The sequence below is a fragment of the Adelges cooleyi genome, unplaced genomic scaffold (assembly GCF_023614345.1).
Source record: "Adelges cooleyi isolate 19-005CV unplaced genomic scaffold, UGA_ACOO_1.1 ACOO_flye_CR_arks_rails_tigmint_CR_PRNA_39, whole genome shotgun sequence".
In the NCBI taxonomy this organism is placed as follows: Eukaryota; Metazoa; Arthropoda; class Insecta; order Hemiptera; family Adelgidae; genus Adelges; species Adelges cooleyi.
This window is the reverse complement of record NW_026096067.1, coordinates 178,659-203,412: the sequence shown is the minus strand read 5'-3', so window position 1 is coordinate 203,412 and position 24,754 is coordinate 178,659. Positions and strand designations below refer to the sequence as shown.

Below are 24,754 nucleotides of genomic sequence, written 5' to 3'. Positions count from 1 at the left end.
AAAATAATTCATTTTAATAAATAATACATTTTATTTATGTGACGTTTGTGATTTCCAGACAGTTAAAATATATCATGTTTGATTAATTCGCTACAATTGAAGTAACCTTGCAATTTACACCTTCATTCGTAGGAATTGGTTCCATTTATAGACATGCAAACTTGTGTGGCGTGGCAGAAATATAAATGGCGAGGATTGCCATAAGGGCTTTCTTGTAACAGAAACACTCATTTTATATCTCGATTATACAATATTGATATGATACAATATTAATTTATGGCTAAGCAATAATCTATAACATATAATACCATTTCTATAGTGTTTATCAAAATATAACCTTGTACTGATACTTTAATAGGAAAAACGTTCAAGTAAATAATATTATTCTTTTGTTATTAGTTTAGAATTTGTGAATACCGAAAATTTCATGACGAAAAATATTAATAAAATGTGTAAAAAAAATTCCTTTGCACTAGTTTAGACATAAGATTATAAGCGTGTTCCCTTGGAGTTTTTCTAATAGATCTCGAGTACAAATAGTTAACAAATTTTAAAACCCTGGTGGGATGCCGGTGAATGATGCGGTCGCTGCTATCGTCTTATATACATATCATAAAAATACACGTCATGTAGATACTATTATACATATAAACCTATATGACATATATTAATAAACTAGGAATTCGAGTACATATGAGCTATCATATGAGCTAAACTTGTTCAGTTAAAAATTGTTTATTTTATTTATTTTTTTGTTATAGAAAAACGTTGGCCAACATTATAAAATTGCGTCAAAAAAAATTAGGTTTTTTCTCCATTCCACGAAAAAACATTGAATCTTGGATATGTTTTGGAGTATCTGTTATCAATTATCATTTATCTCTTATTTCCTCCCTATATTCTCCAATCTCCCGTATCTAATTTCTTAACTCAAATATTTTATTACACAATATGTCTAAGCGTAACGCGAGAATATCGAAATGAACTTTTTTGTATCCCAATCAACAATATATCCATGTTAAATATAAAATAAAAATACATTAAACTAAATGTTGATTTGAGATTATTTAGAATTAGGCATATGACACATACATCTAATCGTATACGATTTCGATTCGAGTAAAACAGTACCCAAGAAAAAAATTGTCTCGACTTCTGAGATAAAAGAAAATACACCATAGTTATACTACTCCACTCCGCATACGAGGAGCCAACAAGTCAACTACTATTTTATCCAGATATTAAAAAAAACATGTTAAGGCTCAACAATACTTTTAAGGCTAATGTAACACGTAGGCTTGCAGAAAAGTATTATACAGGAAACACACATGTGTCAATTTCGAGTAGGTTTATTAGATTTGTAATCACAAAAAAAAAAAATATAAGCAATATTTATCAATTCCTTATCGTCTAACGCGTTACAAAGGTTTTATTTCCTTCGGCAGAAACTATTATACGAATAAACGTGCCGTCGACCGGACTCAGTGCACGTAATATCGCATCGGTGTAATCGTCTAGCATGTCGCCATTGGCTTTGATCCTGTCATACATTTCACCGTTTGCCACCACTAGTTCCTGCAATTTTCGATTGACATCGGATTCCCGGGCGAGTCCTAAGTGTTCTACAGCTCGACAAAAATAATTTCTCGTAAACTCTTCCCGCGCCGCGAGTACTTGTTTGCTAATCTTGGTTAAGTCGACCATCATAACGCGTATTGCAGACCAGTAGATGTTTCCGTCAAATCCAAACGTCCTCAAGGCACGTTTGATGGGAAAAACTAGCGTATGCCAGATTTGGACCAGTGATTTCTCCATGAACTCTCGTACGTCTCCGTCAAGAGGCCGGCTCAGTAATTTGTGATATGCATTTAAGTGAAACCATGCGGCGTACACAATCCTTAAGCGGATGCATTTCGCTATCAGGGCATTGTACTTGTTGCCGCCGATCGGATCCAATTCCCATTTATGTTTCGACTGAAGTTTACGGTACGACGTGCCGTATTCCATCAACTGGCTTTTGACATTTTCCGCTTCAAGTCCGACGTCAGACGTCGACCAGTCGAAAATGAAATCGTCATTTGAATACAAATGCACCAACATGAGATTCCGTACGGAGTAGTGTTCGAAGAGTCTGTGGGTGGTGAACGCACTGATTCTGTACAACAAGTCCATACGCGAGTAAGCGTTGTCGAGAAGACAGGAAAACGGTGCCTCCCCTGAAGTTTTTTGGCCTGGACACGATAAATATTTATGGTGGACACATCGGCCAATAAACCCTACCACGTCTTCTCGCATGCGTACGTTGTAATTTCTGAAACGTTCTTTGTATTTTTTAATGTTTGTGTCCGAATTCGTAAGACCCGACACAAAGGTAAAAATTTCAATTTGCCAATCGTAAGCGTTCCATTTCGCCCAGTGTAACAGGCACATCATGTTTGTCAGATAAAAATATGTTCCAAGTCCTCGAAGTAATTTCTTTAGCTGGCTGATGTTGGATGATTTTTCGTCGCATATGATTTCTTCCAGTTCGTCCAAAACTTTCAAAATGAACGATCCGTGAATACACTGGATTGCTTGCATTTTCTGGTGGTACTTTTTAACGGACGTTTTTTTATCGTTTAAACAACGTTCGTCAGAGTAGCATTCTTCCGAAAGAAGTCTAATGTCATTTTCGTTGATGTCCACATCGTCTTTATCAATTAACGTCGGCAAAAAATTTAACGATTGTACAATATCTGCGTTGTACAGCTCTTCCAAATATTCCTATTTCAATTGTATTGATCGACGTTAACATAAATAAAATAAAAATTTTAAATGTTGCATTTATATTTTATTTAAAAATAAAGTCTAAATAATTATTGAGTAAACACAGTATTCATAGTTAATTTTATGAAACCTTGAATTTATTTTAGTTAATTCTGCAATCTTCTTCATCATCGCTTTACTCTCTCAATTACATAGGGTCAGCCACCCCATTCCTACGCCTTCATAGAGCTCGTTCTTCTACATCTCGTTCAATCACTTCAGTTATTCTCATATTACTCTTTATTCCGTCCATCCATCTTTTCTTTGGCCTTCCTCTCTTTCTCTTTACATTCATCTTCATAACAACTCTCCCTGCCTCTGTATTATCTCTCCTCATAACATGACCGAACCATAACAACCTGTTCTCTCTCATTTTCCCCACAATTGATGCAACTTCTACACTCCCCCTTAAGTATGTGTTTATTTCTTATTCTATCCTCTATATTCACTAAACTCATCCATCTTAGCATTGTCATCTCTGCTACATATATTTTTAGTTCAGTTTTCTTGTCTACTACACAAAATTAGACCCATATAGCAGTACTGGCCTCAGAACTGTCCTACAAAATTTACCTTTTAATATCATTGGCATCATCCTGTCAAACAAAACACCTGATGCTCTCCTACACTTCATCCAAGCGCTTCTCTCTACTCTTCATGTCTCTCACCCTTGAAAAAAATTTGTTTATTCTGCAATAAATAATAATAATAAATCACTTTTACTCATTTTATTACTTCGTATTTTATTGATTTGTATAGGATGATTAAATGGCTTAGAATCTCAACAAATTTTTAATTTCAGCAACAATATTTAGGAAATTATTGTTTTAAAATTTAGACAAGAAAAATTAAAAATTAAACTTTATAAAATTAAACGATTAAAAATATGGTTTACTGATCAAGCTAAAAAAAATGTTTTTATAACGTGTACTTAAAACTATAAATCCGTTGTAATAACTGTTAACCAACTATTACCTGTTTATTTATGATGGTATTTGAACTCTAAAAAAAATAAAAACCGTTTTTATAAATTCAGTTATTTGCAATTTCTATATTATTTCATTGAATAAAATTTGGAACAAATCTAGTTCACACGAAAACTCTTTTTTCCATTATTTTTTTTTATCAATTGAACTTGTCATGCTGATTACAAATCTGTGAAAACATTGCGCTCTCACTAGACATTTAAGTATCTTGCGTAATGCAACACTCCACGATATTACCTTTACTGTTGCCGTATGCTATCAGTTTGAAAGTAACTAGTCAATTTTAAGTTATCATTTTAAATGACTATAAACATTTTTATGAGTAGGGCTAATAGTTCAAAGCACTTTTTTTCCTAACCTAGCTTGGTGAGCTCCTTTTTTAAAAATCCGTTATAACTTTTTAATGAAAACAAAAAATAATAATTTTGCAATTTTTTTATTTCCAAATTGTTTGTTTCAATGTTTAAGAATTTTATGGCGCATTAACCACTAAAATTCGAAACCACTTAAGTATCGGTTTAAGAATTTTACATGTTAACAAGATATTTTTTTATAACAAATAAAATATAATAATATAATATAATATAATACTTTTATTATATTTATCGACAGTTGAAATTTTTTTGAAAGTACTCGATGTCAAAACTTAGATATCTGTATAACCTTTTTTTACCGATACTCTTTTGAATTTCATTTAAATTTGGTTTTTATACGAAACTTATCATTGATAAGTTTATTTTATGATAATATTAGTATATAGATATAATAGGTTATTATTTATCAAAAAAAAAAATATTATAATATTATAGGTGCATTATTTTAAAATTGTTGAGCATAAAAACATTTTTTTTAGGACATTTGTAGGGATTTTATAAGGTGTCAGATCAAAATGTATAATGAGTAAAATATGTAATTGGTAATTGTCTCTATAACTTCCAAACTATATAAGTGCGAGCAGCTTAATATTTTCAGATTCCTAATCAGTTTAACTAACTGTTATTAACTTCATTTGAACGTGAACTCTATAAATGAAAACCCTCTTTATTAATTTAGTAATTTGCAATTTGTATATTGGGTCAGTTAAAAATATTAATTTTTATTGCGACAGACAAAAATTAATTAGTACACAAGGCAAATTAATGAAATAGTACGATTATTTACTGAAATTTTTAATTTATTTCTAATGCTGATAGTGATGCAATTAAGTCATCACTGCAATCATCAATTATTATACTATCAGCTTTAATAATAAATAAATTTTCAACATTATCGGAAAATTTTTAAAAACCTGAATACTTGCTCTACAACACCTATGTATTGCAATGTGGGTAAATATTGGCAAATTTTAGTACTACTCTCTTTAAAAAAAAAAAACATGTAAAACATTTGATATTTTTCATTCAAAATTATCATAACTAGTTTGGAAAAAATAATTTTTTTCCTTTAGTTATCTACTAGTTAAATTAAAAAAAAAATATCAAAGGGTAAAAAAATTGTAAGCGAAATATTATTTTCTGAAAACAAAATAACCGCTAAACTGAAAAATCATACTTTTTAATTTGCCTTGTGTACTAATTAATTTTTGTCTGTCGCAATAAAAATTAATATTTTTAAAAACCTGAATACTTGCTCTACAACACCTATGTATTGCTATGTGGGTAAAAATTGGCAAATTTTAGTACTACTCTCTTAAAAAAAAAAACATGTAAAACATCTGATATTTTTCATTCAAAATTATCATAACTAGTTTAAAAAAAATTATTTTTAAAAAAAAATATTTTTTTCCTTTGGTTATCTACTAGTTAAATTAAAAAATTTAATTAAAAATTGTTTTTTAAAAATATCACAGGGTAAAAAAGTTGTAAACGAAATATTATTTTTTAAATCAAAATAACCGCCAAACTATAAAAACTGAACTTTAAATAGCAATAAAAAACGTCCAGGTACACATATGACCTTGAAATTTTATATTATGTCTAATAAACATATTAAAATTAATAATTCATAATTGTTTTGATATTTTTTTGCATATTTATTAATAGGACTTTTGAGCGCCTAGAATTCACTCTCGGACCACTGTGCGACGACTGAATTAAACGAGTGACAACTGAGAACTGACGATGGCAACTGACAACTGAGAACTGACCGCTATTGTGTTTTTACAATAGGTAATAAGGGCAAAAATTGAAGGCTTTTTCCAGTGTTTGTGGAGGGAGCTATTTACGTCATTTTGTGATTCTGTGATTGGCCAGCACAATGTATGACGTGTGTTTTGTTTTATTTAATATAATTAGCATAGTACATCATGGTATTATTCGGATGCAGGTGCGTACAATGAGTCATATCAATGAGTCATATTACATGTGCATTATTTGCATATACACTATTGGGTTTGTATAATATAATTTTATATAGTTGATATAAATATACCTACTACACTGTTGCATTAAAAAATGTATGGTAAAATTTTTATAGTATGATAAAATTACTTTAATTTTCCATCCCAATAACGTAAAACATTTTTTAGCGTTATCAAAAACATAATATAACTATCGTATCTACTAAAACGAACAACAAAAAAGACATTATTCGACTAAAATATTTACCACTCCTTGAAAATGTTGGTCAGTTCGTGTTGCTATCGCTAAAACGTTAAAATACGCCAACACAAGTATAATTATCACAATCATTTTCTCGAAAACCTTGTATGCAGTACGACAATAAGAAACAAATGAATTTTTAATTGAAAGTCAGGCACAGCGTTATGCTGAATTTCGATGCAGTATTTAAAATATGACATTAAGTAAAATTTATTAATATACAATACAGCTATTTGTACAGACGACATTAGTTAAATAAAAAACAATATCATTTCGACAAGGTTCGAATAATATAGAGTGAGCAAAATACTGAAATGGGTATTACACTCTATATTATTACTTAAAACATTTTTGGCTCATTTTTAAGTTTCTATAAGAATCATTTATAGTCAATTTATGTGTCTATACACATGCCGTCAATAATATTCATAGCAGTTTACCTATAACCATAGGTTAGGTTCAAGTGGAATTTAATCGGAAAGGCTTGTAGCATTGTATATAACATAGACAAGTATACTATACATAAATATCCATGTACAGGGTGAATGTTTTATCATAAGCCACTCAGTATCTGACCGTGTATAATTAATAATTGAATTTTTTATTTCATATTGTGTTTGTATAATGTTATCTCAATTTTTCACAAATTTGTATGTTCTTACCCCCATGTCCAATGAGTTTTTTCGATAGCAACTTTAGATTTTAAAATAGAAACATACATTTTTTTTGTTAAAATTACGAAGAGCTAAAATAGCAGCGACATTAAGTTGGTGGAAAATTAAAAAAAATTTGAGGTCTAATTTTCAACACAGATTTATTATATTTGTTTAGTTTGCAAAGATTTTATAATGACTAATGTATCGGTAGTATTTACTAAACTTTAAAATGACTACGTACGAAAATCGAGTTTTACTTTAAATTTTAGTCTTAAGCTAATTATAATAAATATATCAGTTATATTAAATACGTATATTAATGAAGGTATTGAGAATTTGATGTATTTAATAGTTATAATTTTTATATGGCTATTAATATAACTACAAATTGATGTGTGTAAAATATATATTTACTATGACCCTCCTCACGCCTTATACTGCACTTGAAATACGGCTTCTTCAAACTTTTCCCGAATGAAATGGTAACCAATATCAATATGTTTTGACCTTTTGTGAAAAACTACATTCCTAATCAAACGAATAGTAGTTTGATTATCTATTTACAAAATGGGTTTGTACAATCTCTTTCCATTTGTTAATTCGGTTAACAATTTTTTATACCAAATTAAGTTTCTTATAATTTCACTACTTGCGACAAATTCAGCTTCGGTTGAACTTAGCGTGTCTGATGCTTGACGCTGAGAATTCCACCCTATTGAACAAATAAGTGCTCTGATGTAAAGATCCTTCTATATCCTTATATATATCCTAATATTATTCTATAAACTTATATCTTTATACGTATAAAAATCTCCATTCACACGGTTTGTTCGCGATGAACTCCGAAACTACTTAACTGATCTTGATGACATTTTAGCTTCGATGCAAAGCGAGAAGGTATTGGTTTTACTCTGATGTGGGCTTTTTTTTTCGCTGTATACACTGTAACTTTTTTAATACTTGACCAATTCCTTCGAATAGCAACTCTATAAATCACAAATTTTGTCTAGTTTGTACTTTGGGGGGGTAAAAGTTGAAAAAGTTTAAGTCTTCACAGACGAAAGTTGAAAAAACAAAAAAAAAACCGTACGAGTTTTTAAGTTAGAACTTTTACTGGCTATAGTATCGAGAAAAAGAGTCGGATCGAGTTGAAATGTATAAGAAATATTTATTAGGTATGCCCGCGCACGTCAGTTTTGTCAAATTCAAAATATACCCATTTCCCGCCCCCTAGGGGGGGTACAAGTTTTTTTGTTTTTCGGGGTTTTTAGCCGTAATTTTAAAACTTTTGGGTTGAAAATTTGCCAGTAGTTGGAACTCATATGTATCCATAACATATTAAGCGGGTGAAAAATTCGGCACTACTGTTTTTTTTTAATTGCCGGAAAACCGTGTTTTCGCACATTGCGTATATTTTAACAAAAACACCTAAAATCTTTAAAAAAAATTGATCAAATCATTAAAACAATTTTATTTATACCTATGCAGAATGATACTATTAGGTTTTGTGCTCAAGTACCACTTTTGACTTAAAGTTAACCAGCATACTTTGCAGTATAAACCAGCAAAGTTAGAAAGTTTTAAATGAAGGTTCTGTATTTACAAATGAGCATCAAAGCGTTTATTTGAAAGCGATTTTATTCAATTTTATCACTTTTATTTATAATAATTCTTGTAGACCAGTGACCTCTCTGTTTCCTCATTGCTTTGATTACATTATGCCTATACTCTACTGTACTAGTCCTCTCGGATAAAATCACTTTCAAATTAACGCTTTGATGCTCATTTGTAAATACAGAACCTTCATTTAAAACTTTCTAACTTTGCTGGTTTATACTGCGCTTGGTTTGGACTGTACTGGCTTGAAAATACTAACTACCGATTTGCATCCAATCGTTTTTTCGAAAGTGATTTTATCACTTTCAGATTTAAAAATTCCTGTAAACCTGTGACCTCCCCGTCACCACTATGCCCCGACCCAACTATGCACCGTCCCCACTATGCCCCGACCCCACTGTACTGGTTTTTTTTCTTGATCACAACATGAGATAATTTACTTTTGTTCTCCATTGCTTGTCAATGCCTCATTGAAACCTTCTATCATTTTAATCGCTCGGTCTGCCGTGTCATTGACTATTTTAATAAAACTAAGTAATTCTTTAGCACTGATAAACGTGTGATCATTGTCCTGTCGCTGGATCGTTTTCTAAAAATCTCTCATCAATTCTAAATCGGGGAAAAAGGATATTATACATCTAAGCCAGTGGTTTTCAACCGGTGTGCCGCGGCACATTGGTGCGTCGTGAGCGTCTTCGAGGTGTGCGTTAAATCTTAAAAGTTGTATAAGTGTGTAGTATTTCCTCGTGTTATGGAGCTTATTGGCAGTCAACGACAAAAAAAATAATGGAAAAACCGAAAATAAAATGTACAATTTATTTATATTATTTTAAAATGGTCATTTTTCTTCAATCCTATTTTTCTGAAGTTTGCCAGACGTCTGGACCGGTTGGTTTTATATTGTTTTGATTAGTTCTTTTTTATCTCAACCACGGTGGTTCTAATGTTTATACTTAGTTTTTTTATTATTTTTGTCTTCGTTTGTGTGCGAATGTATAGTGCACGGGACACAACTATAGTTACATTATATTATTATACTCATCGCGTAATATTTAGTTTATTTTATATAACAGTATATGGTTTTTTTTAAATTAATTACATATTTTTATTCAATAATAATTATTATTATGGATAAATTTATACCTCGTTCTGCTAACAACACTTAAGTGAGTCATGAGTGAACCAACAAAAAATATTATCAGACGTCAGTATCATGAAAATTATTTAAACATAGGATTTTCTGGTCGGGTGATGAACATGATCCTCGTATAAAACTATTCATCATTGCATTAATTTATTTTACAATCATTAACTCTTAAGTCTAATACCATCTAGATTCTAGAATCAAGATGGTATTAGAAATAAATAATCAAATCTATGGTTTGATGTGCCACAAGAATTTTGTGGAAGATTAAGTGTGCCTTGTTGTTGAAAAGGTTGAAAACCACTGATCTAAGCTGATTCGTGTTATAAAGGCATCGACATTTTTATCTAAAAATTTGATAAAATCTATGGCAAATTTTACTTTAAAAAATGGTTAGAAGAAAAAAAGTCACTTAACCAAAAATTCTAAAGATTCTATGTAGGTAATTATAACAAACGTTATACACGCTGGCTAAATTTCAAAACAAAAGTTGTAACCCATAACATTTTCTCCTAAACTACTAGTATAAACAACTCTTTGTTATCTAATTTTTGTTTGTATGTTATTTATATATCGTTTGCTCAATTCAACTACCGTGTATCGCGTGTTCTGAAATCCAATCATGGACTTATTAAATCGACTTAAGGACACTGTTGGGCCTTTCATCCTGAAAAATTCCATTTTCAAAGGGGAAGGTGTAACGGTGAAAGAGACCAAGCAGAGCAAGTGCTCTACGGACGCGACAGCCGTTGTCGACGCCATAGTTGCGCGCGGATTGGAAAATGTCAAAAAAGACATTTTCGAAATGTGCGTGGCCGGCTTGAAGGAGGTCAATGGGTTCGACAATATCGTCCACGAAGCTCGTTTAGCGAGAACCCGTTTAGAACAGACTCGATGTTTTGAATCGGTCCAAGTGACAGTCGAGAATAGCGTCGGGCTCAATGCCACTCCCAACGGTTACCGGCTGTGTTTCGACATTGAAGAGGCTAAACCTGTCTCCTGGCAAATAGGATCAAGCAATCTGTCGGTCTCCACGCACCCGAACGTGTGCGAAACCTCTGCAGGAGTACAGCTAACGTAAGACGATTATTCTTCTCCCAGTCTACGGTCGTGAAGGTACCGCAATGACAAAAGAAAAGCTAGTTTCATCTCTCTATCGTCTAAAGCTAATTCCCTCCAATCTGGATCTGGATCTGTCGTATCCATTTCACGATCTCCCCATCTTGCACGTGGGCGCCCTAATGGCCTGTTTCTTTTGTAACTCTAGTACAACTATGATCTCTGGCACGTTTGCTGTAGTTCTTGATTTTTTCAAGTCCTCCATTGACTTTTGTTTATATCGAAAACCTATCCAAAGATTTTCTTCTAAAATCATTCTCTCGGAGATCAGCAACTTAACGCAAGTTGATTAGGTGTATTTATTGCTCTTAGATTCGATAACTTTTTTTCTGTGGACTGTTTTACTCATGTAGCAACTCCGGATGCGATTGGTACTTGGTACTATAAAAATTAATCCCAATGTAGAATGAGCAGCTATCTATAACATATACATTTCTCTCGAAAATCTGTAGTCCCACATTTGTCCTATTAAGGAAAACCCCCAAAAAATGGAGATAATTACCCTATGGCCATAGTAAATGTCTAGGTTGCTACGTGTCAATGAATCTACAGACAACGGATATTGAAAACAATTTTATCATATTGTTAATTGCTATGTATGGGTTCTGAGTTATACTGGCAATAAATTACTATAGAAAGACGGTCAACCCAAATCGTATCCACCCTTGCCATAAAAATATATTTTTTTAGCACGTTATGTCATTACAATACTTTAAGCGATATTTGTAATTCTACCATTTCAATGCGAAGCGTTTATTTTAAAGTGATTTTATCTCTTTCAGTTGTAATAATTCATTTAGGCCTGTGACCTCCCCAATCACTATATGTTCCGTTACCCCTATACCCCAAATCCACTTTACTGGTTAGTTTTAATAATATTTTTAAGATAAAGTGTCTAGAACATTATATATTTACAACACCAAAGATATTGGTTTTCCAACGCAGTATGATTATTTTTTTTTTCGTGTGTAGTCACAATAATTGTATTCCTTTGGGCCGATTTACTTGAGACTTGAGCAGAACCTCTATAGATAAAAAATCATTTGCAAAAGTTGTGAAAGTCAATGCTTTCTATTTTGAAATCATACATCCTGTTCATACAGGACCCCACTTTTGTAATTTATCACTATGCTGGGTTGCTTATACTGTGCTTGGTTCAGACTGTTCTAGTTTAGACAATGCTAGATACTTACTAATCGCCGCATAGTATCGAAGCGTTTGATTGTTATGAAATCGCATTCTGATTAAATAATTGCTTAAGCCAACTTTGTTGTTAACTCCTCCTGTACTGATTTACAAATTTTTGCAGGAAGCAGAAAAAAAACTGGGAAGGGTTATTCGGAATCTATATTTTCCTCGAAGAAATGACATCGAGTCATAAAAACGTGTCTTGTGATCAGCTGATTTCCCTAGTTTTCGGATTTGATAAATTCCCGTCCCCTTCTTTTCGTTTTACCTGGTTTTCTTGTATTATTGTCACAATGTCGATACCGCGGATCGTGTGCGACCATTTTGGATCGACTCCAGCTAAAAACGTATAATACAGATAGCAAAATGGACAGTTTTAAGACATATGACGGTGGGATTGTTGCGAAATATAACAATAAGTCATTACTCCGGATGATACGCGTGCGCGTCCAGAGCCTACTAAGTTGTAATTTATGTCCGTGTCCTTTTCCCTAGGTGCGTGAACGTAAAAAACGGATGCTTTTTGACTGCCGAATCGTTTTTGGACAAAAACGTCAATTCGAAAAATTCGTTGACTGCTCACCTGCCGGTCGCGGCCACTTGGACGGGCTTCTTATCGTTTTTCCACAACACGTGGCGACGGCCTTGTCCTGCTAAGTACATGGGCGCGACGGCCGGTCTGAGGTGGTCGCCGTTGAGGAACTTTCAGCAGTTTGTTCAATTGGACGTTTACAGGCAGCCCGGACATTGGGAGGGTATTTTCAGAGAGTGGCAAGTGGACCTGACCAACCGGTTTTCCTACGACAACACGGGCGGCGGAAGACATAAAAAAACTTTACCCGCCCCCGGGCTCATAATGACAGCGACAAACAAATTCGGTTTTTTAACCACCGACGACGCGTTCGTCTCTTCGAAGTTCATAGGCCAGCACACGCTACACTTGGGCAACGACGCCGCGGTCCGGGTACGACAGTTATTGTTTTGTTTATCGCATTAGTTAGTGACACGGATCAGAGAATTGTTGAACACCATATCGCCGCCCCGGTAGAACAACGACACAGCTGCAAAATTCGGTAAAAATGGACTAAATGCTTCGTCGAAAAACGATGCAACTGTGGTCGTTTTCTGGTCAAGCCCTCAATTTCGTAATTAATTGTGCGTTCGTGAACTATCGATGTGTAAACAATTTGGCGTTTTGGTTCTCCTGTAAAATTTCAATTATTGCAGCTGTGTCATTGTTCTACCGGAGCAGTGATACGTACAAGGTTTTCCAAATTTCATGTTGCAGTGATTTTTAGAATGAAATAAAAATATTTCCAAATAAAATCCATACAGTGTGTAGACACTAAATCGCTTAGAATATATTTGATAAAAAAAACATTATCTTAAAGGGTAGTTTCGAAGCGTAGGTAAATGTTAAAAGTCGATTAGAAACATGCATACTTAATTACCCATTTAAAAGCGAAATAATGTAATGAAAACAATGACAGCCATGGATTTGAATAAGTACTTTTCGAATTTTATTTCAGTTGTAAAAAACAAAAAACTATTTCATTACTGTAACATAAAATATGAATAGTTTTTTTACATATTTAAAATAATATAAATGTATAAAATACGTTTAAAATAAATTGCAGTTTTTTTTTTTTAAACCATTTTTGTTTATATTATATCACAATATTAGATAATATTCAAATTTTATTTTTTTTAGTATTTTCTAGAGCTTTGTCGACTATTGTGAAACTTATATCGTAACTTACATAAAAAATTGAATTATTAAATTAATAATAATTTATTGAAAATGTTTGCCTAGCCGATTTTGCCTTTTAACGTGGTTTTGAACATTGTGTATTCGATATTTTTCGAAATCAAAACTCGTCAGAAGTAAATTAAGTTTTTTCTAAAAGTAAAATAAAGTACATACGTTTTGATTTTAATTTTCAACTAAAAATTACCATAAGACACCTACATGGTATATTGTATTTCCTGGAACAATTCTAAATTTTAAACTGAGTTTTCCTAGTTTTAGAATTTATTCATCAATTTCAAATATTTCAATTTTTAAATAAACAAAAAAATATATATGCGCGCTTATTACTCAAAAAGTATGTAAACAGACTTGTTTCAGACCAGTTAAAAATTTCAAAAAATACATCCTAACATATTTTATTTTGATTTTTTTTCTAAATTAAAAATAAAAATTTGTATTTTTTTTTAAATACTTAATATTTAGAATGCCCAAATTTTAAAATGATCAAGAGATATTACAATGAACTGGTGTAAAACTTGTATATATATATATATATATATACTACATGTTGCCGGTTATTTCAACTACCGTACAGTTTCTTACGGGTTTAAAAACATATCGTGTTATCTTGCAGTTTCGCGTTGTTGGCGGGTTGGCTATGCCCCGGCTGGTTAACGGCTATTCAAGTAACGACCGGATCAACACGTTGGCTTCGGTGGCCCGCAACTGTCTACAGGGTGTGAACTTGACCGATAAACTGCTGGACGTGGCACCGACATCGACGGTCGGTCTGATGACGATGAGCGCTCATGCGTATACAAAGATTCCGTTCTTACGGACTTCTTACGGGCTACCGCGTTTGCACTTTTTCGCCGGCTTGGGCACCATACGACAGAGTGGTCAATCATCGTCGGTGATATCCAGTGGTGGGATTGGACTTACCTACCACTTGTACAATGGTTTTCACTTTGAATTTGATTGCTTCTCCAACTTCAGCAACAAGCGAACCTCGGCCGGGCTACTCGGCTACTCTATCGGGTTAAACATTTTGTAACCGCTACGCCCTCGACGTAGAGGAGAGATCAGTTACGGTGGGCGAGAAATGAGAATCAAACCAAGATGCGCCAATTGTTGAGCGCGAAACTAAATGTTAAGCAGTTAATTTTCAATTTACATTTCATAATAGTAATAAATATAGTAAAATAAATTTAGGTACTTCTTATAAATGTCCATTTTCTTAGAATTCTCACAAGAATTTCGGTTTCCATACTAACAAGACTAAAAACGTATTAACTCTTATCAGAGTCTAAAAGTTCTCGGTAATGTAAGCTCAAGGTAGGTTCTCGACTGATAAAAGCAAAAATATAATCATAGCTGTTACAAATTCAAAGCCGCATAGTCGCTATCGAACACACACACACATCCACAGACAGAATGCCAAGTTGTTCAATTTTTATATAATATGGCATTACTCTTATCCCAATATTCGAACAAAAATTGTCCAGTGAACCATAGCTTCGTTTTTTGAGGAAGCAAAACTTGAACAATTATAATATTATAATAAATAAATCATACGTCAACAATTTTACATTTTTTTAATACTTAACCCACAAAAAAATCACAACACAAAAAAAAAAAAAATATTAATAAATAAAATTTTAAATATGCGTCATATGAACTCAATACCTTCGTATTTAAAATTAGCTACTTTTATTTCTGGCAGTATAATTGTGCCGTCAATATTGAAGGCCGTCATGTAGGTGGCAGTTATAGAACCGACCTCTTCCGATTTAATCGCTACAATTATTCTATCATTGGTTCCGGGTAAGAATTTGAAACTGGAAAACCCATGAGTGGGAACTCGTTCGCCAATGGTAACTACCTAGAATTAGTCAATTACAACAATGTTTTATTCGACAACTCTGAATGACGGTAGAAACATTTTAAAATGTATAAATCAAATATGATTTAAGTTGAATACCTTAATATCATTAAATTTATCGTTTGCCGACAACAATAAATTGGTGGCCATGTGCTCATCAGTCTTGTCGTTATATCGGTGTATAGAACTCCTTCTCGGCAGAAAAAACCATCTGTTATGCACTTCACTCCACACACACGACTCGTGTATCATGTATCCCGGGTAATATATATCAACTGCTGTTCTTAGTGCAACGTAATTTTCAGTCCAGTTAACATGAGTCACTTGTCCAAACTTATCAATAATTTTTATCCACATTGGGTTATCGTTGAGGTATTCACCGTCTGATGACAACCACTCTCTGCCCATACTGCCAACATATAAATCCGAATTGTGTACAGTTGCCCATTCGCTTTTAAATCCTAAAAAAGAAAAAAAAATTACAATATTTATTTTAATAGTGTAAAAATTATTTTCACAATACGCATAACTTAAGACTACGACCACCACCCTCACGTCGTGAGACAGGTTTGTTAACGCTATTCGCTACCTTGACAGGTCGTTAATGCTTTACCGGAGAGCAGAGGGCAACTCTTTAATAATCGTCTCAACTTCTCAGCTGGCAATTTGAGTTGCCCGGAGCCAAGTGTCAACTCATACTCTCTCAACTAGGCTAGGTATATGTATTGTTATTTTTCTTTTTAATTATAAAATACTACGTTTAAAAATAAACACCATCTAATGTTGTTTCATAATAAATCAAAAATACAATATTGGATAAAATAAAATAATAATGGTTTGTTTGAAAAAAAAAATCAATAAATATAATAAAATGAAATAACTTATCATAATTTAACGGTAAACCAGGCATAAGAGTATTATTAATAGGCAGTTATTATTTTTTATTTTGTCACTAAAATGGTATATAATTATTAATTTAAGTAGTCGATATTCTGAAAACCGACTTTGTATTTTAGTTTTTATTCGTGTGAAATTTTGCTTTTTATTTTTCCCTTAACTAGAAATGTCAATAAATTACCTTTAAAAATATTTCCATTTCCATCCATGAGAATTACCCAAGGTAGAATTGAATCATCCTCGCCAATGGTATAAACTATTCCAGTTCGATCATCGAATGTATATATTTTGTTATTGAATGTGACTAGTTCCGAGAGTTCCATTCCTCGACCTCCCATTGACAACGACGATTTTAAAACAGCAGGTTCCTCATTATCCCAAACAACGTCAATCGTGCTGTTGTTTGCGTACCACGTGACATATCCTTTTTTATAAAAACTATACCACGTATTTTTCTCATCGGGGCTAATAGAAGCTTTGTCCAGATCACTAATTATGCCTATACGATATTTTATGCCGACGTTGACAACAAATATAGGTTGTGTTAACGGATACTTGGGTTGTTCGTTCAACACAAAATGCTCAGTTGGCTGACCAAAACCATTACTGACAAATCTTGAAGCCGAATATCCAATATTGTAAAGAGTCACCAAGAAAATAATGCCACCGAGTAGGACGAAAATAATGAGATAGGTTTGAAATCGAATAGTGCAATTTGAAATTCGACAGGCATGAGTGGTACTAAAAATTTGACGAAAGTCTTTCTGCATATTATTTGAGTTTACACCATTTTCATCGACCTGTATCTAAAAACAGACAATGTTGATTATTATTTTATTTTCGCGACTTATACATAATTAACTATTCTTACATTATGTTCTTCTGTGATCGACATTATAGTACAGTCCACGAATAAGTTTAACCAGCATTGCCAAAACGACTAGAAGTCTATAAAATTAATTAAAAACGTCGTGAATTTATAAGAGCTGAACACAAACTACACTAGATAACATCTAAATAAAATTGTATAACAAAATACCTAAACTGATGTAGAAGAACCAATGAAATATATATTACGTGTTTTGCTTATCATATTATTTTAGTAGGTATAACTGCAGGTATAATTTTTTGTTAAAAAAATAAAATGGTTTTTAACCTTTTCGAATACATTACGTTTTGACTATGCATTAGGCGTTAGGATTTACGATTTGGCACGTAGGTAATTGTAGAAAAATACATTGTAACAACTATGCAGCATAATAATATTGTAGAGTTTGTAGGTACCTAGTACATTATTATTTATTGTACAGAAACCAGAAAAACACAGCTGCTGGTGCTGTTCAGTGGCGACTGGCGGTGTTTTCTTATCAGTATTCAGTAGTAATAATAATAATAACAATGATAAAAACGATAACACGGAGGCAAAACGTTATACCCGTATGTAGTGCATACCGCGGATCGGGTATGCGGTAACACGGAGGCGGGTAATTGTTATCAGTTGTAAACTAACATAAAGCCGGGTTATCAATATATGGACACGGAATGATGCTTAGCCCCCGGTTTGGCTCCTACCGATCCTAGCTTCAACAGTACCCGTATAACGAATAAACCTCCCTACGGCGACTGCTGCAGAGAACTTTTCGTGTAATGTGTATGTTATTTTGAAAATTGTAATTCGAATTTCGATAGCAGACTGAAATCTCAAGAACTCGGCGTTTTGCTACACATAAATACGTAAATACAATAATTACGTTTTGCTTTTGAATTGTATTTTCTCAAACTTTAGACAATTTTATTTTGTAATTCGTGTAAGTATAATGTCTTACAAACTGTCATAATATTCCGTTCTTCGGTTGTTGTAATGCAAAAATAATATATATTAACAGCAATCGAATATTTATTTGTTTTAGCCTCTAGCCACTATGGATCGGGTACTAGAGATCTCGTCGGTTTTTGTTGATCTCTTTAATTCCACAGCAGGATCGGCAAACTCCAATTTGGATGTAAATGTCAACAAAGACGGCAGCAATTGCACTACGGACGACGATACCGTAGACATCCCTTCTCATTTACGAGAAACTACCGAAGATTATATTCAAAAAATGTTAACGGCGTGTAATGCAAGCTCAGGAGCACAGACATCTGGATCGCAACAAGGAATGCGAGTCAATGAGTTCAAACCTAGTAAGAAATAATATGATCTTTTGTGTTTGCATAGCCAAAAATATTTGCGTACCTAATTTTTTTTTTGTGAACCAAACTGTGTTTTATTTTAATATATCAGTTTTGTATTTATTTGTATAATTGGCTAAGACCGATAGACTCGTTTTATTGACTTGATAAATTAATAAAATTTAACAGGTTAATTATTATAATAACTGATATAATCGAATGTTTGTTGTACAATTAATATGGTTTTTTTTTCAGATCTCGATTGGTTCAATTGTAAAGAGCCTTTACTATTTCATAAGCATTTACGTGGAAAATTGGTTTTACTTCATTTTTGGACGTATTGTTGTGTCAATTGCCAACACATGATTCCTATTCTTGAAAAGCTAGAAAAAAAATTTACTGTCGAACAAGGACTCGTAATTGTAAGTATGCTGAATATGTAGATAATAAATATTATCTCGTACGATCTTGTTTGCTATCTCGAATATTGGTCTACTGTAAAACTCCAATTATTTTTGGAAAAGTCAAAGACACTTTCTCACGTAAGCGATCTCTATGACCATCATTCATGTGACTTACTAGGATTTTCTGGGTTTTTCGATAGGACCTAAGCACATTGTCACAGTCGTATTATAAAATTGAATTGGTTATAAATGACATTTCATTATTTTACTTGAGGCGTTAAAAATGAATAGGTATACAGCTAGGTATATTTAGTTTCGATAGTTAAGTATAAATATTTCTACTCATTTCAATTAAAGCTCGGTACAGCCGTTTCCAAATAACTTGACACAACCACGGCAGGGTCTTTCAGTAGGTCTATTCCAAACTAGTGTTTTGCGCCACCGTCGACTAGGGCGCAAGTGGTTTGGCCCGCGACGGTTGTTTATTGTTACTATGGTTCTTATTACTAATAATTTTATTATACAATTTATAAAAAAATTAACTATCAACTATGCTTCGACAAGGCATAGCTTTTGGAGGGAAGAAAACTATGATTTATGTTGTAAATAAAAAAAATTATATATATATATATTGTATATTGTCGTACTATTAAAAGTTTAACTCTCTCCAAAATATATAAAGTATATTTTTTTACTCCACAATAGTGTACATTTTTGTATCGATAGAGATAAATACCCTCGGTGCCGTGCGTTATAATACTACTTGTATTTTAACCAATGTGCTTTAAGGCAAACTATCGTAGATAATATGTATTAAGTTGACAAAATTAAACTAGTTTTTGGACAACATAAAAACGTTAAAAAAAAATAGTTTCTTAGACAAGGTAGACAAATAGTGTATACCGATGAAAGTTATATATTGTCATCCCATGTTGTCAATAGTGAAGTTCTGCCGATGACAATACGGTTTCAAGTAAAGGAAAGCGTCAAATAATTGTTCATTCTGAAGGAGAAGATGGTTTTGTTTCAATGCTTTACTGACATGAGAAGCTCAAACTTCCAATGATGATTACCACGATACGACTAAGGAAAATTATCATGAATGGGTCGTAGAAAAAGTAATACTAAATTAAACCCAAAATTGTGTTGTGGTCATGGATAGCGCATCTTATCACTGTCAACAATCTAACCGAGCTCGAAACTCAAATAGTTTTAAAAAAATCCATAGTAAAATGGTTAACTGAAAATAGTATTAGTTTTTATTCAAGTTTGCTTAAGCCAAAACTTTATAATGTAATTGGCAGACACAAAGGAGTTACGGTTATGTATTTGTTGGATAGTATGCTAAGAAAAGAAAGTAAATTAAATGATTTGGCACCGAGTGAAAACAAAACCATAGTTGTTGTATAAAGAAATATTGACGAACTGTGTAAACAAAAAATTTATACTATCGGTAAATCAGAGTGGAAAGCAGTCTGTAAAAATATGAAAAAATTGGAGGTTGAGATTTGGGAAAAGGAAGGTTGTATGAACACTGAAACCACAGATTAGATAAGTTTTAAGATTAGATTAGAACTGATAAGTTAGTGGTAACATTCAGAGAAGATGGTTTAATCGAAGACGGCACTACAAGTATTGAAGACAAAGATGAAGGTTTTGGTGTAGCACCACTATAAGTTTAACTTAATACAGTACAAAAAAACAAATAAAGTATTTTTATAAAATTAATCCGAAAAAAAAACAAATTATAACATTCGTATAAAAAAAAAAGAAATTCAATTATTTTTTTATTATATTAATGAAGTATTAAAATATAATATAAAGTTTTAAATAAATTGCATAATGCAAGTTTTAAATTTTTACCAAAACTATAATTGCTCATTTGTTGATCTATTTGTTAAACGACTTAAAATACGGAGAACTATATGGCAACGACTGTATCTAGAACTCTCGGCTACCTACTCACTTTTTTGTTCCTCCTTGAAATTTCACATAACAATATCAAACTCCGTGTTGGGAAGTTTCAAGTTAACATAATAATTATTTAAAATAAATGTTATGGTTTTTTATCAATTTTTACCCCATTATTGTGCATCTAATACTAGTTTGACGATGTTTACAGATCAGTGTTCACAGTGCGAAGTTTCCTCACGAATTGAACAGCGTAAATGTACAACACGCTGTCAAACGATACGGAATGACGCATCCGATAGTGAACGACACGGAGTCGACCATGTGGAACGATCTTGCTTGCTGTTGTTGGCCAACTTGTATAATAGTAGGCCCGCTGGGTGAGCCAATGTTGGTCGTTCAAGGAGAGCAGTTTCACAGCAAGCTTTTGCAAACTTTTATATCTTCTTCTCTTGAGATTTTAAAAGCGGCAGATTTGATAAGTGGACATCAGATTGAAGGAATCGAGGTGGACACCCACTTTATGGGGAGTGGAGGAAAAAACGCAGCTGTCCCTCCAAATGCGAGCCCGTTACTCTATCCGGGAAAAGTTACGGCCACCGTTGTTCAAAAAAGTAATAAAAATTCCGACATACTAGTCGCAGTTTCGGACAGTGGACACCATCGTATAATTGTATGCAATATCCGAGGATACGTCAAGGTAAACGGCAATAAAATAGTAATTTTGTTTTAAATTGTTATTCATAGTTTTTATTTTTTTTTTTCCCAGTGTGTGATTGGTGGAGGTAGTGATCCTCTTAAGCCGTCGTCTGACAATCATGGTTTCAAAGACGGAGGATTTAGAGAAGCGTTATTTAAAAATCCTCAGGGACTTTGTTTCGGAGAAACACATGATGTATTATATGTAGCCGACACAGAAAATCATGCCATACGAATGGTAGCTACGATTTAGCAAAACTCTCCTGCCGAATAAAAGTTTGAATATAATTTTTTTATATTTTTCCAGGTGGATTTAAAACTGAAAACGGTCAAAACAGTTGCGGGCAACGGACAAATGCTTCTGCCGGCCAACATGGATGTAAAAAATTCTGCAGCAAGCAACCCAAATTCGGGACTGTGTCCTTTTGGCGGTGCTATGTGGACCATACAACGTTTGAACACTCCGTGGGACGTGTTGTATGTGGAACGTTTACGTGCCGTCATTATTGCCATGGCAGGTTCGCATCAGCTATGGGCGTTATTTCTCGATAAAACTACACAAGGAACGAACAAGTCAAAGTAAGAAGAAAAAAATTGCAAAACTAAAATAATACGTTCAAATACTTTTTGAGTATTGTAATCTGAATGGTTGAACCATTAAACAATTACCTTTATTCAGATGGTGCGGCAAAGGCCTGTGTGTTTGTGTAGCCGGTTCGGGAAAAGAAGAAAATCGTAACAATTCTTACAACGCTCTGAGAGCTTCTTTCGCTCAACCGTCCGGTTTGTGTTTGGCAGTGACCGGAGGCTATCAGAATTATCAACAAGACGATAGTCAACCCCAGTACAATTACCACCAGAATCTTTCAGTGTTTGTTGCGGACGCCGAGTCTTCAACAATCCGCCGTGTGTATTTAGACACCGGAAACAGTAATAATTCCAGTGCGCCTGCAAGCACTCGCTGTTGCACCAGAGTATTGAACGTTTGTGGTGGATCGCCTGACCCGACGGTGAAAAAAATTTAATAATAATAATTAACACTTTTGTATATGGGATACCGAAGAACTTATCATTTTGAACTTCATACGACACTAATTAATATTGGATATAAAATTGATTATTAATACTTTTACTCGTATTCTCAGGACTTGTTTAGCTATGGAGACATAGACGGACCGGCTGGTACCAATAGCCGCCTCCAACATCCGATGGCTGTTGCGTGGAACCGAAAAAGAAACACTCTGTACGTGGCCGATACGTACAACAACAAGGTGAAGTGCGTAACCGGCATAGTTGGAGGAGGCAGCGTGCACAATGCAAATTCTACCGACCCCAATTTGAGTGCAAAAGGAAATGTCCATGCTTTACCGCTCCCGGTTAAAGTAAGACAGATTTCGCTTCGTATGCAAAATAATCGATAAGTTACATTCTCAATATGGTTTTTTTTTTTTCAGTTAAACGAACCAAATGGTTTGTATTTCGTGGAAAACAAAAACGGACAGCACCAAGATGAAACTAATACTGACAATGGCAGCTTATTGTTGATAGCCGACACAAACTCGCATACGATCTATGCTTATAATTTCAACTCTTACGTTACCAAAAAAGTAATAGTGTTGTTAAACAATAACGACAACTGGTCGACTAACAACGATAACTAAATCGATTCCATTATATTGTTTTAGCTTAAATTCGAATTCCCGTTGATCGAAGAACCGAAAAACGTAGTAGGAAACGCACGAGTGAGACTTTCGAACAACGGAAGCGCTCCGGCCCAGTTGATGGTTCGCGGTCGAGTGTCGTGGCCGTCGCAGGTGACCAACGAAAGCGACAGCGTTGAAAAAGTTTCGCCGCCGTTGAAATGGACCCTACAAATGCCAGGTATGATTAATTTTTTGACTATTTTATTTTTTAATATAATATATCATTGTTCGATCGCAGATAATACGTGGGAATCGAAAGAAATCAAAAGTCCGGCCAACGTCGGAACGCAGTCTACCGATTTTAAGTATTTGATCCGTATGCCGGTGAACCAGCGAGAAGGCTCGACAGAAGGTGACGCCGGAGAGTACACGGCAGACGATAACGGAGAATACGATTGCGACGAAGAACCTCAAATTATTATACTGAGATGCGAAACCAGCATTTGCACTACGGACACCGATATGGGTCCCGTGTGCTTGCCCGTTCAATTCGATTTCGTCGTAGAGGTGCGCTTCACTGCGAGCAAGGACGCTCCATTGGCGGCAGACGCATACTTTCCGCACACGGTCCAAGTGCCGGGCGTCGAGTCAAACTCTAAGGCGAACGCTGCCAAAACGCCAAGTTCAAGTAATAATACTGAAAGCAGCAAAACGTAAAATGAACTCTTAAATATTCGGTTGATTAATTTTATTCGATACAATTATAACTATTTAATAATAGTAAATAATATTAAACTATTTTTTTTTTTTTTTTTTACTTTTATCTTTTGTGACAACTATAAATCGTCGACGACTGCGTGTTTGTAAATTAATATTTAACAGACAAATTGAAAATTATTTTATTTAAAAACAATTGCATACTTGCATTTCAAACAAATTGCATTTCCACCATGTACACATTTAGACTAATGTAATTTTGTAATGAAAATTCAACTTTAGCGCTTAAGATTATGTTTTTCTGAAAAAATGTATTTTCGAAAAATACTCAACACAAATATATAATTTTAATGTTATCACTATGTTAAAAAAAATGTTTTGTATTTATTATATTTTTTATTAGTCTAATAGTCTAATAGTTTATTAGTCTATTAGTTACGATAAGATTTTACAACACAATTTTTATAGTACACATACCCTACGAAATAATTTTAAGCGTTGTTTAATATCTTTTTGTATTTTTTTTAATATAATAATATATTGTCCTCTAATTGTGCTTGATAC

At 33.4% G+C, this 24,754-nt stretch overlaps 3 protein-coding genes across 7 annotated transcripts; 1 reads left to right on the top strand and 2 right to left on the bottom strand.

Annotated features, from left to right (window-relative positions):
• Positions 1-1,410: 1,410 nt before the first annotated feature.
• LOC126841520 (uncharacterized) lies at positions 1,411-6,518 on the bottom strand. The gene is made up of 3 exons (XM_050578063.1): positions 6,398-6,518; positions 3,781-3,807; positions 1,411-2,763 (listed from the first exon to the last, which is right to left on the bottom strand). Exons 1-3 carry the CDS (start codon positions 6,479-6,481, stop codon positions 1,411-1,413), a joined length of 1,464 nt encoding a protein of 487 aa, XP_050434020.1. The 5' UTR covers positions 6,482-6,518.
• Positions 6,519-15,477: 8,959 nt separating this feature from the next.
• LOC126841547 (apyrase-like) lies at positions 15,478-17,999 on the bottom strand. Of its 5 annotated transcripts, none has more exons than XM_050578114.1 (5): positions 17,684-17,999; positions 17,516-17,592; positions 16,826-17,450; positions 15,847-16,208; positions 15,478-15,747 (listed from the first exon to the last, which is right to left on the bottom strand). In XM_050578114.1, the coding sequence occupies exons 2-5, from the start codon at positions 17,537-17,539 to the stop codon at positions 15,535-15,537; spliced, it is 1,224 nt and encodes a 407-aa protein (XP_050434071.1). In that variant the 5' UTR covers positions 17,540-17,592; positions 17,684-17,999; the 3' UTR covers positions 15,478-15,534. The 5 variants fall into 5 exon arrangements, with proteins under 5 accessions (XP_050434071.1, XP_050434074.1, XP_050434072.1 ...); XM_050578117.1 differs by having other exon boundaries at positions 16,826-17,444; XM_050578115.1 differs by having other exon boundaries at positions 17,801-17,999.
• Positions 18,000-18,209: 210 nt separating this feature from the next.
• Positions 18,210-24,437, top strand: LOC126841546 (NHL repeat-containing protein 2-like). Its single transcript, XM_050578112.1, has 11 exons — positions 18,210-18,452; positions 18,555-18,828; positions 19,072-19,238; positions 21,343-21,831; positions 21,901-22,068; positions 22,138-22,409; positions 22,510-22,840; positions 22,976-23,212; positions 23,285-23,437; positions 23,516-23,711; positions 23,772-24,437. The coding sequence occupies exons 2-11, from the start codon at positions 18,567-18,569 to the stop codon at positions 24,188-24,190; spliced, it is 2,694 nt and encodes an 897-aa protein (XP_050434069.1). The 5' UTR covers positions 18,210-18,452; positions 18,555-18,566; the 3' UTR covers positions 24,191-24,437.
• The last annotated feature ends 317 nt before the right edge of the window (positions 24,438-24,754 follow it).

What these genes read in the sequence shown, in the direction of transcription:
- LOC126841520 (XM_050578063.1), bottom strand. Translation starts at nt 6,481, where the DNA reads ATGATTGTGATAATTATACTTGTGTTGGCGTATTTTAACGTTTTAGCG. An exon ending in ACCAACATTTTCAAGGAGTG is followed by an intron (nt 3,808 to 6,397) that starts GTAAATATTTTA and finishes TATTTTTTTTAG; the next exon opens with AGTTCAAATACCATCATAAA. An exon ending in ATACCATCATAAATAAACAG is followed by an intron (nt 2,764 to 3,780) that starts GTAATAGTTGGT and finishes CAATTGAAATAG; the next exon opens with GAATATTTGGAAGAGCTGTA.
- LOC126841547 (XM_050578114.1), bottom strand. Translation starts at nt 17,539, where the DNA reads ATGTCGATCACAGAAGAACATAAT. An exon ending in CGATCACAGAAGAACATAAT is followed by an intron (nt 17,451 to 17,515) that starts GTAAGAATAGTT and finishes GTCTGTTTTTAG; the next exon opens with ATACAGGTCGATGAAAATGG. An exon ending in ATAAATTTAATGATATTAAG is followed by an intron (nt 15,748 to 15,846) that starts GTATTCAACTTA and finishes GACTAATTCTAG; the next exon opens with GTAGTTACCATTGGCGAACG.
- LOC126841546 (XM_050578112.1), top strand. Translation starts at nt 18,567, where the DNA reads ATGGATCGGGTACTAGAGATCTCGTCGGTTTTTGTTGATCTCTTTAAT. An exon ending in AAAATCATGCCATACGAATG is followed by an intron (nt 22,069 to 22,137) that starts GTAGCTACGATT and finishes ATATTTTTCCAG; the next exon opens with GTGGATTTAAAACTGAAAAC. An exon ending in CAAGGAACGAACAAGTCAAA is followed by an intron (nt 22,410 to 22,509) that starts GTAAGAAGAAAA and finishes ACCTTTATTCAG; the next exon opens with ATGGTGCGGCAAAGGCCTGT.